The following is a 12,394-nucleotide window of genomic DNA, read 5'->3' on the forward strand; positions in this document are numbered from 1 at the left end:
AAGGCAATGGAAGGCGAAATGCGTACGGAGAGCGAAGTGAGAAAGCTCGTCCCTACCGTACGTCACCCCCTTGTCACCTACACTACCCTTGCCCTTACCCCATATGTACAAAAATCTACACATTTACCAATCCGTCGCTACCGTCACGTCTTCCCCATATTTCCCTTATACCAAATTCGTCTCCACAATCCCTCTACTTCAAAATTTGCCATCACCCAATTCATCATCAATCCTCATAAGGAGGAAGAGATGGAACATCAAAGCACAATGTCACACCCACGTCATGATGCGTCTCACAATCCAAACATTTGCATCATAAAAAATAATCAAAACATGGCATGGTGTGGAGTACCTGTCACCTCAGGTGAGTGGATGCAGATGGTGCGAGGAGACTCCAATCCTAACTATCCTCTAAATGACATTAACACACTTTACACTACCCGGGGTCTTTCCCCGCCAATCCATTGGCCAACTTACACTATGGGTTCTAAAAACCAATTCCCATTGACCAAACTGTGGTGCTTCTCAATTTGGGGTCTCACTCCCCCGATTCATCTCCCGGTGCCCTTGCACAATTTCTGGGCTGTGACGTGTAGCTCTCCCAGCAGGTCTACCCACCTGCACACCTCCACCACTGCAGTTGCCACCCGAGCTTACCTAGCTCCTCACCCTAACCTAACTAACTGGGGAAGGCCCCTCCTGGCTCTGTCACCCCTCGGTGCCCTCTGGCACTGGGCTACCCGGGTCCACCCTCCGGATCCTCGGGCCCCATCCACAACAACTCTACCAGCTCCCAGAGCCCACCTGCGACCTCACCTGGCCGACATCCTCACAGTGGTGGAGTGCCCAAACCAACTACACACACTAACAGGCTACACGCCCAGCCATTTCCACAACACTAATGCACCCATCCAAACATCATTCTTCCACCCGCCCCACAGATGCCAATATCCAACCACAATTTACCTATACCCTCTACCTAACACTTACACTACCCTCCCCGGGTATTCGTGATGGGGGTCCTCTCTTCCCCCATTCACACCTTCGCACCATCCACTCCACTCCATTGTTTCCACCATGCTCACTCCACGAACATCCATTCCAATACTCCATTTATTCCACACTCCATGTCTTCCACACAACCATTTATTCCATTCACCTGTTGGTGCACACCTGTGCACTCACACCTGGTGCCACCTGCACCCTCCTTCCTTCCTGGACCATTCGGCCAATACAACACTCATCACTATCACTCACTCATACATTGGTCCACACACCCGTCCAGTTGCACACCTGTGCAATCACACCTGTTCACCACACACTTTTCACAATACTCTTCTATACACCTCCAACACTCACACGGCATCATCTGATCTACCTGTTACCCTGCTAACTTAGTGCTCCCCGTCTTCCCTTTAAACTAAGCACATACCACGTCATTATCATCCACACTAATCTACCTGCGTCCCCACTACAGGTATCAGTCACTAACTAAACCTTAACGTTACCTAATGTCATCTTCTAGGTCCCTACACACAATATCCTAACCCACCCGGGCTAGTTTTCACTGCCATCAACCCCATAAAACAAGTGCTCCTTTGCCCCCCCGTTTCTGTGAGGGATGGTGGATTTGCCATCCCACCACATCGGGGGTCTCTCACTATAAATTTTGCTCGTCCAAATTCAACAAATCAAAAATTTTCCAATTTCTGCTAATTCTACTCACTTTTCTAAATTTCGTATCAAAACCACTATCACTATCATCATCATCATCGTCCACTCACTAGTGCCTCTCGGTGCGCCAATTCACTTCCACAGCCCGGCTTCGTAAAGCCGAGCAATGAATGCGGATTGTTTGGTGCCGGCGGCTGGATGCGTCCCGCATTCGGTGCAGGGACGGGGGCTTACCCGGGCCGAGATCCCACGCACCACCTCGGCACGGAGCCATCCAATGGCCCGATCTCGACCTGCCGGAACGTCTCCACAAAAGGGGGTCGCCATGACGACCCTCCCTATCGGGATGCCCGCTCCGCCTAGTGGAGCACGGACGCGGCCGTTCGAAACGCGGCCCAGCGTGGATCACGTACGGCGGTCCTTTCGAACCCGCCGTGGCTCGGATCCCCGCTGGTCCTCACGGCATGCGAAGCTGCCCGATGCGCACCGAGGGCCCGACTCGGCTAAATGTCGTTCTAACCGCTAACCCGGTTACCGTCGATGCCTCACCTGCATGCTTACATGCATACGCTTCCCCTTTCTTGCTCATACCTCCAGCTATTCCCATGCTCCTCGTACCTTTCCTTACACACCTCGGTACACTCATTCCGCTCACAGACTTGGTCACACACCTGACCACCGAACACCTTTGCACACACTCGTCGCTCGCACACCTCACCAACACACCTCTTCGCGCCCCCTTCTCGGTCACCTCCTCTGTGACAATCACAGGTGTGCTCTCACTCGCACACCCAACCACGTGCCTCACGACCAATTCCAGCATGCATTCCCATACACGCTCTACCATTCCAGGTGTGCATCCTTCCATTCCAGGTGTACATCCTCGCTCACCTGTCACAACCAACTCACGCTCCGTGTCACTCTCACTACTTTCACCACCACTCTTGACAGCGCACTCACCCTTACTCTCGACAGCGCACTCTTTCCTCATGCACCTGTCCGTTACACACCTTTCTCGTGCATCCTCTCCCGTTACATCCTCTGTAACACTCACCACAGGTGTGCATTCTTTCTTACTTTTGACAGCGCACTCTTTCCCCATGCACCTGTCCGTTACACACCTTTCCCGCTCACACTCTCCCGTTATTTCCTCTGTAACACTCACCACAGGCGTGCATGCTTCCGTTACATCCTCTGTAACACTCCTCACTACACGCTTCCATGTGCTCCCTCGCACACGCGCTACGACCGACTCACTCTCGACAGCACACTCACTCCTCGGCGCGCACTTTTTCCTCACACACCCCATGGTCGGACATTCTCGCACACCTCTTTTTTCGCACACCAGACCTGTCGCACACTTCACCAACGGCCTCTCACGAACACCCGGGTCCACAACAACCCCCAAGCCGACTGAAGCTCCCCTCACATCATGTACATTTCCGAATATATCGCCACTCACCTTGACACCTCGCCTCCGCACCTCCTCTGCCACCTGCAAACTCTTTATTTGGTTAGTGAGCACATCATTATGAGTTGAGCACCGACTTTGTACCAATTCCATCACCTCCTCTTGGATTTCTCTTTTAGTTTCTGTCCGTCTCTTCTTAATTTCACTCACCCCCTCTAACACCTCCTTTAATTTTTGCTTCACCTCTTTTATTTCCCGGTGCGTCTCCTCAATTTTGTCCTCTAAGGCTACCGTGACCGTCTCTATGTGCGTCCTTACCTGCCGGTCCTTGGTCCCCATTATCTCTGTCACCTTGTCCAACCTCATTGTCAGTCCCTCACGTACCATCTGACATTGCTTCTTTGTCGCTATTAATTCGTTTTTAATGTCTTTTTGTGTCGCTTTTAACCCCCCGATTATTGCAGTGTTCTTTTCCACTTGGTCCACTAGTTCCTTTTGTCCCACTGTCAGCTGTTCTACTCCCTTCGTCAGACCCTCTATGCCCCCCTGTAACCTAGCCGTATTATTCCTCACCTCTTTCTCTATACGCTTTTCGCCTCGCTTTACCTCCTCGCGTACCCCCGAGACCTCCTCACTTACACCTCGTCGTATCTCCTCTTTCATCTCCTCCATCTCTTTTGTAGATGCCACCCTCATCTGTCCCAATTCATCCCTCTGAGCATCCAATTTACTTTCTAACCCGATTTTCACCTCCTCTATCTGGTTCCCCATCTGTTCGATTTCCCGGGCGGATTGCTCCCCTATTTCCCGCAATTTGTCTTCCATCCTATTTTCTAACCCCATTAACCCATTTTTCACCCCCTCTAACTGATTCTCCTGGGCAGCCATTCTATTTTCCACCCCCATTAACCCATTCTTTACCTCTTTTATCCCGTTGTCTAACCCCTCAAATTTAGCTTCTAGCCGTTCCCCCATTTCTCCCATTTTGCCCCCCAATCGCTCACTATCAGCCCTTGCTTCGTCCCTCATTACCCCCATACTGTTTTTCAAACCTCCAATTTGGTCTCCCATTCGGCCCTCCAATTGCTCACTATTCTTTTCCATAAGGGCCTTTATTTGCATCATGAAAAGATTCCAATCCACCGGTGGCGCTGCTTCAGTCGCGGGCGCGGTCGCCGTGGCCATGTGCGAGGCGCCATTTTGCGCGCCCGTAACCTCGTGCGCGAGAGCGCCATTTTGTGCGTCTGATACCCCCTCAACCACATTGCCAATGTTCTCCTCCTCTCTTTCATCCACATACATTTCCCCTAGGTCCTGGGTCGATTCCACCCCGTCTATCTCTAGCTCACCCACCGGCATCCGATCACCTTGACCAGCCATGGCACGATTTCAAAATTCGGGTTTTGCTTTAAAACACAAATTTTCAGCAGCTCGTAATTTTGAGTGCGTTAAGCACGCTTCGGGCCTCGTACCTCACTCCTCGACACCAATTGTTACGGACGCGGTTAAAGATGTTATATTTGCCGAGCGGAGGCTCCGCGACCGAACAATTATTCCCCGACTCTAACACCCGATTTACCCCAAACTTTGGCCGGATCGCGCCACCGCTATTCAATCGGGAAAACTCTAAAGCGACCGAATGCAAAGAGGAAAAGGAATAAGACGAGAAGAGGGGTTGAAAATACTACTAAATTTATTTACTATTTACAGGCTCAAAATAACCAAGGAAGAAGGAAGGATAAGAAAATAATTTACAGAAGATATTATATACACAGTGCAACGCTAGCTTACCTACAGTCTTAATTAACCCTGGGACAGAACAAACAAGGACAGACTCACGCGGGGAATGATGATAGGACTGGCAGGAGGTGAATGGCTGGAGGGAGAGGAAGGTCCACGGGTACTGCCACACGATCGGCTCGTTGGGCAGCCGCCATTCCTTTGCGGCCCTGCTCCAAACTGCCGTCCAGGCCCACGCTGCTGTGGCTGCAGTTTCGGTGGCTCGAGCTGCTGTGGCTGCAGTTTCGGTGGCTCGAGCTGCTGTAAACGCAGTTTCGGTGGCTCGAGCTGCAGCTCAACTCTGGACTTCTCTCGGACTCAACTCAAAGCGCCTCTCTTGGACTCAACTGCTTGGACTCCCTCTCGTCTCCCTGTAAAAGCTCATCTCCTCAGGAAACGCCCTGCCGTGGGTTATATAGGCCCCGCCCCTCAACCTTTGCGAACCTCCCCGATCGCTCTTCCTCCGCCCTCTCTAGCCAAACCCCTGGCTCATGGTTGGTCGAGTGGGGCTGGCTCACTCCTCCCCTCTATGACGAGGTGGAGACATGCCTTTCTTCTCCGACCCTGCCTCGTGGTCAATGGCGGTTATTGGAGGGGAGGTAATTTCCAATCGACGAAAGGGGGAATGGAGGTTTTGGGAATGGGAATGAAGGGAATCTATCTCTTTCACTGGTGCAATGGAGTATTTCAATTAATGGGAGACACAGCCTTACCCTAGAACACATAATAAGATATAACTATCGAACAGGGGTATTCTATGATTGGCTGACGTGCATGCTTTTGGACTAATTATGGGACGCCCTTTGACCTTTACACAGCTCCGGAGGCAGGAGGCGCAGAATAAACAATAATAATAATACACACAATAAAAAAAATACAGTCCTCATATTCGCAACAATATGTTCCATTTTTAATTGACATCCATCAAATTCCACTGTGAATATATAACCTCACCCCTCTGTTGGGTAACTGCCCACCCTCTGTTCAAAACAAAGTTATTTTTTTATTTGCATGTCCCCTGTTTTCCAATCCATGTGATCAGAACACAATTTTTATTTTTGGTCCATGGTAATGTCCTGCGTTCACGTCTTCCTTTCTGAATGTTTGGGTAGCAACATCTCTACTAGCAAAGTGACCTTTTCATCATCACCTGCTCTCCGCACCATGTTATATGTCGAGTCACATGCAATCTTTGAGTCTTGGTCTTTTTTCTTTTTTTTTTGTATACTGAATCGAGGCTCGTGAAAGAGCTAACATTTATTTCAAAAACAAATCAACCAGACAAACAAAACATACAAAAAGAGGGAGTGGAAGACAAGATGGGGAGAGGAGGGGAAGCACACAAACACAACACCTGAGAGCAGGGAGAAGCGCGGGAGGGAGAGGGCCTGGGGGGAGGAGGCGTGGGAAGGGGGGGGGGGGAGAGGTGTAAAACACAAGGAGACCAGGGACTTCCAGGACAGAAGTTGGTATTTCAAAAAAGTGTAGGATTTGGGGTGAAATTATCAGGGGTAGAAAAGATCAAGGTTTTGGATGGGGGAAGATAAGAGATGGTGGTGAACAGCTGTTTTAAAGACCTGGAGGGTGGAGTGGGATTGAAGAGAGTGAGGGAGTTTGTTCCAGAGGCGGGAGAAAAGAGGAATGAAGGAGTGAAGGTGAGCAGAAAGTCTTGATTTTGGCAGTTTAACCATAAGAGGGTTGCAGGCAGATCTTGGGCGACCTGGAGGAATATTTGGGGGACAGAGCCCAGAGAGACCTGGGGGGTGGGGCAAGGCCAGAGAGGAGTCGGTAGAAGACGGAAAGACCACCAACCTGCCTGCGGTGAGTGAGTGAAAGGCCCTTGGAGTTAGCTTCATCGCGGGAGATTCCAATGATTCTGAACGCTTTGGTTTCAACAGCGTGAAGACGAGCTAGGTGTGAGGCAGGAGCACCAGCCCAGAGGGGAGAGCAGTATTCCATTGAGCTGCGGATGAAAGCCTTGTATGTGGTGAGGCTCAGGTGTGCCAAGGAAGGACTTCGCACGACGGAGGATGCCCAGTCGGCGACTGGCTTTGGAGGCCAGATTTGAAATGTGGTTTTCCCAGGAAAGATCATGGCAGATAGTGAGACCCAAAAGCTTGAGTGACAGTACTTCTTGGAGAGGATTATTCAGAAAGTGGATGGGAGGGTTGTCCAGTCGGTCTTTTCGGAGAGACATCGTAAGAGTGTGAGATTTGTCAGGATTGAAAGACATGTTCCACTTGTTTGCCCAGTCTGTGATTTTGACCAGGTCTGCAGAGAGTGAGGAGGCTGCAGACTGCCGATCTGAGGGATGAGGAATGGAGCGACAGAGAGTAGAGTCGTCAGGAAAGAGATAGAGAGGATTTTCACGAGAGAGTCAGAGAGATCATTGAAGAAGACCAGAAAAATCACAAGGCCCAGGACACTGCCTTGGGGAACTCCAACCTGAACGGGAAGAGGAGATGAAAGAAACCCATTCAGGGCCACACGTTGACTACGACTAGAGAGAAAGTCCGCCAGCCATGCATGGAGATTTCCATGGATACCAAAGGAGGAGAGTTTGGTGAGCAGAGCAGGGTGCCAGACCGTATCGAAGGCACGTGATATGTCAAGGGAGACAGCTCCAATTTCCTGTATGGCATTGAGGACCTCCATCCATTGTTGAGAAAGCAGGAGCAGCATGTCCAGAGTAGAGTGACCAGGTCTGAAACCAAATTGATGGTCAGAGATCAAGCCATTGGAGAAGAGGAAAGATTTCATATCTGAAGCAATGATGGATTCCATGACTTTGCTGATAATTGGGAGAAGGCTGATTGGTCTGTAGTTGCTAGGATCTGTTTTTGCACCTTTTTGGTGCAAAGCGGTGATGTTGGCTGATTTCCAAGCAGATGGCAGATGACCTTGAGCAAAAGAGAGGGTGAAGAGAACAGAGAGAGGGAGTGAAAGAGCGGAAGAACATGATTTTAGGACCCATGGGCTGATGCCGTCAGGACCAGTTGCAGAATCAGAGTCGAGGGTTGACAGAAACTTTTCCACCTTGTCAGGAGGAAAGGACACAGAGTCCAGGAGCAGCTGGGTACGACTGGGTACGGTGGGTACAGAGAGGGATGGGTTTGGGACACAAGATTTAGAGGCAAACACAGAGTTGAGGCATTCAGCTTTTTCACGTGCGGAGTCAGCCGTGTAGCCGTTTGAGGTGAGGGAGGGGGAACAAACACCAGAAACAGATTTGACCAGACGCCACTAGGATTTGGAAGAGGGAGACAGGTAAGAGAGTTCGGTCTTGAGAATGGAGAGATATAGTTTCCTGGCTCTCCTGAGGGTGGACACACACTTGTTTCGGGCTTTGTGAAAGGAAATAAGATTTCCTTCCATTGGATTTGCTTTCCAGGAGACGAAAGCAAGTTGTTTCTGGGCAACAGCCTTACCACAAGATTCCGTGTACCATGGACGGGAGGCAGGGTATGACAACTGAGGACGAGATGGGATAAATCTGTGCATGAGAGAGAGTAATTTACTTTGGAAGAATTCCCAGGATGAGTTGATGTCAGAGGCGGTAGAGATGGGAGACCAGTCCAGATGATTGATGGTTGCTTGAAGACCGTGCCAGTTGGCCTGAGTGAAATGCCAGACTCGTCGACGCTGAGGAGGCTCTCTGAGAATGGTCAGAGAGATGTCCACTTTGACAAGCACATGATCAGATGAGCCGATTGGAGCAGAAGAAGAGCAGCAGACATTTTCAGGGAAGTTAGTCTTAACCAAGTCCAGAAGAAAAGATGCTCCGTTGACTGAGATCCGGGTTGGGAAATTGACAGATTGTGTCAGTCCCAGTGAGTCGCAGAAGTCCTTTGCTGAAGAGCCATGGCTGGTGAGACAGGTACCCACACCCAGCCAACTGGCATGGTGACAATTGAAATCACCACATATGAGGAAGAGAGAGTTGGGATGGGTATAAAGAAGTTGGTCCATATTATCAGACAGCGAGATGTAGAGGGAGTCATCACTGTTTGGTGGAAGGTACAACACACATATGAACAAAAGGTGGGAGCGAAGGGGAAGCCGTAGCCAAAGGTATTCCTGAGGGTGAGGTGGAGAGAGTGCAGTGCAGGGCGAGTGAGGAAGAGAGTTTTTTTATAAAGATAGCAACCCCACCTCCAGGACGAGGCTCAGGTCTATCATACCGGAGGAAGGAGTAACCTGGGAGAGATACCAAGGAATCAGAGACATCATGAAGGAGGAAAGTTTCTGTTTAGCAGATCACATCTGGTTTGTCAGAAGCAACCTGTATGGAGAGATCAGTCAAGTTTGAGCGAAGGCCCCGGATGTTTGAGGTCCATACCGTTAATGAAGAGGAACGGGGAGCATCAGATACAGAACAGGGGGGGGGGGGGGTCGGGTCAGATGGAGGATGAGAGGAAGAGGTAGGAGCTGTTGAAGGTGTGTCAGAGATTTCAGAATAGCTTGGAGAAAGGGAAGAATGGGGCAGACAAAAGGTTTGATGGAGATTGGGTGAGGCACAGTGAGGTGTTATTCGAGGAGGGGGAGGAGCGAGGCAGAAGGTTGGGGGAGATGAAGGTGAAAGTTGGAAGGGTGAAGAAGTGGGGAGGATGCTTTGAGGAGGAGGGGTGAGAGGGGAGTCTAGGAGGGGAGGAGCGAGGGAGAGTCTTGGAGGGGAGGGGTGTGGGGGGAGTTTGGGAGGGAGGGGAGGGAAGGGGCAAGGGGGGAGATTTGAAAGGGATGGGTGATGGGGAAGATTTGGAGGGGAGGGACAAGGGGGAAGATTTGAAAGAGATGGGTGATGGGGAAGATTTGGAGGGGAGGGGCAAGGGGGTAGATTTGGAAGGGAGGGGTGATGGGGAAGTTTTGGAGGGGAGGGGTGATGGGGAAGTTTTGGAGGGAAGGGGTGATGGGGAAGATTTGGAGGGGAGGGGAAAGGGGGAACATTTGAAAGGGATGGGTGATGGGGAAGATTTGGAGGGGAAGGGCAAGGGGGAAGATTTGAAAGAGATGGGTGATGGGGAAGATTTGGAGGGGAGGGGAAAGGGGGTAGATTTGGAGGGGAGGGGAGATGGGGAAGTTTTGGAGGGAAGGGGTGATGGGGAAGATTTGGAGGGGAGAGGCAAGGGGGAAGATTTGAAAGAGATGGGCGATGGGGAAGATTTGGAGTGGAGGGGTAAGGGGGTAGAAATATCTGGTTGTAAATCTCTCATGATACCCGAGACAAAAATGATAAAGAGAACATTTATTAGTCTATCTACACTAAAGTGAGAACATACTTTTTCTGGGTGCTTTCTGCTGTTCATTGCTCCTCCGACAGCAACTTCATTCCATGACCTATCGTAAGTTCTTGCAAACCCTGGCGCCTGCAGCAGGCCATAATAGAGGGAGTCGTAAGCAGAATGCAGGAGCTTAGGTACGTGGTTGCGTCGTGGGACACGTGAGCGCAACTTGGTTCCTGCACAACACAATGATAAACCTTCTGTATTGTGAATATTCATTAAAATATGACCCAACAACAAACATCATCATGCTGTTGTTTTGCAGATTGGGCATTGGTTTATTAAGGTGTTTGAGAGTGATGGAGATAAGATGGACCAGAAGAATTGCTGTCCAATTAGCTTGCCCTCCAGTATTCATAAAAAAAATAGTCAATAACTGACACGTGACCTGGACAACAACCAACTAATGGAAAAAGCAGGTTTGAGAAGTGCATACTCAACATTCGATCACTTTTATTCAACGAGAACGGCACTCGGTAGTGCGCATACCTCCGCCAGGCTGAACAGTCTATGTTTTGTATCCCACTGATGGGCCGAATCTGGATTCGGACCTGAACCAAAATCTAATCGGCTTGTTCTTGTCACCTATCCAACTCGTCCACCAAGTTTAGTCATAACTCGTCCGCAACTTTTGTAAATATCATGTTGAAGGAACTGCGCTCCAACGCGAGTCGAAAGAATTGACGCGACCAAAGACGGAATTCGTCCGAGTTGCTTTTTTGAAACAAAACAGCTCAGGTATTCTGACAAGCCCGTTTATCGGGCAGCAATATATATACACATTTATGTCGGGAAGTTTGCCCGGCAAAAGCTATACCGGGCATGCCCAGGTGTCAAGGGCGAGCCTTGGAAAGGCGAGTCTGGACCTGCCCGGGCGTGTTTGGCTGCGGCCTGGCAAGTCGAGGCTATATATATTTATTTATTTTGTATACAAGATCGAGGCTCATGTAAGAGCTAAAAGCAATCACAAAAAAAACGGACGCATAAAACATACAATAAAGGGAGCGGGAGACAAGATGGGGAGAGAGAGGGAGGCACACAAGCATAACAGCAGAGAACAGTGACAACGGAAGATCTGTGGGAGGGAGAGGGCTTAGGGGGAGGAAGCATGGGAAGGTGAGGTGGAGTGGGGGGGGGGGGGGGAGTGGGGAGGGGTGGGAAAGGTATAAAACACATGGACACTGCTAGAACTTCCAGGAAAGAAAGAAGTCGGGATTTCAAAAAAAAGTGGATCTAGGGTGAATTGACGGGGGTAGAAGAGATCAAGGTTCTGGATAGGGGAAGACAAGAGATGGTGGTGAACAGCTGTTTTAAAGACCTGGAGGAAGGAGTGGGATTGAAGAGAGTGAGGGAGTTTGTTCCAGAGGTGGGAGGAAAGAGGAGTGAAGGAGTGAAGGTGAGCAGAGAGTCTTGATTTTGGTAATTTCACCAGAAGAGGGTTACTGGCAGATCTTGTGCAGATTAAATTGTGAAGTATCACTTTTAAAATTATACCAGCTGGATCCGGATCTTCACCAAAATATAATCATTTCATCCTTGTCACATACGCTACGTCTCTGCAAAATTTCGTCCGAATCCGTCCACAACTTTTTGAGATATCTTGTTCAGAGTCAGACAAACAAACAGACAGTGGTGGAAACATAACTTCCATCCACCTTCAGGGGTGGAGGAAACAAATCATCTAGAATAACTAAGATGATATAAATTGACCTTGCACCTGATATGTATTGGTTCTTGAAAAAGCCGAGGACAGTGTCAATACGAATGGAATCATTCATACAAGCTCTAAATATCATAAACGTCAACTGCAAATATGTCAGCATATTGTCGCATGACTACCCTTGTTGAACACCTGAGGGTAGCACGGATGACCAAACGAGCTGTTACTCCGAGGCGTTCAGTTTAAATATATATAGCGGAGTTAATATGCGTGGGGGAGCAAGAGGGAGGGGGGAAACCAGAGCATTACCCGAACGGCTTCCACCCAACGTCTTCACACCTGGATAAATAATCTCAACTGACACAGGTTTAAAATGTAAAAGAATAAATGCCGGCTTTATTAAAAGAAACGCCGGTAATACAAAATAACGCATGGTAAATAAAATCCTAAATGGGACGTCCCCGCACACAGATCCAGTACACAGGCAAAGGGAAAGATAACTGAAAATAAACGTGAATGGTTATTCAATTGCACTTAGCTCGACTTGACCGGTGCGTCTCGTCAGGACTCATCCAGGCCCCGTGCGCGCAG

General features: G+C 49.6%; 1 protein-coding gene across 1 annotated transcript in view; it reads right to left on the reverse strand.

Moving 5' to 3' along the window:
- Positions 1–12,394, reverse strand: part of MYO3A (myosin IIIA) — a 256,573-nt gene that overhangs the window by 33,148 nt on the left and 211,031 nt on the right. The window contains exon 29 of the mRNA XM_078782456.1: positions 10,141–10,319. Coding sequence (XP_078638582.1) covers positions 10,141–10,319 — 179 coding nt within the window. The remainder of the gene's footprint in view (positions 1–10,140; positions 10,320–12,394) is intronic.

This window comes from Myxine glutinosa, chromosome 7, assembly GCF_964187855.1.
Source record: "Myxine glutinosa chromosome 7, kmMyxGlut1.1, whole genome shotgun sequence".
Classification (NCBI taxonomy): Eukaryota; Metazoa; Chordata; class Myxini; order Myxiniformes; family Myxinidae; genus Myxine; species Myxine glutinosa.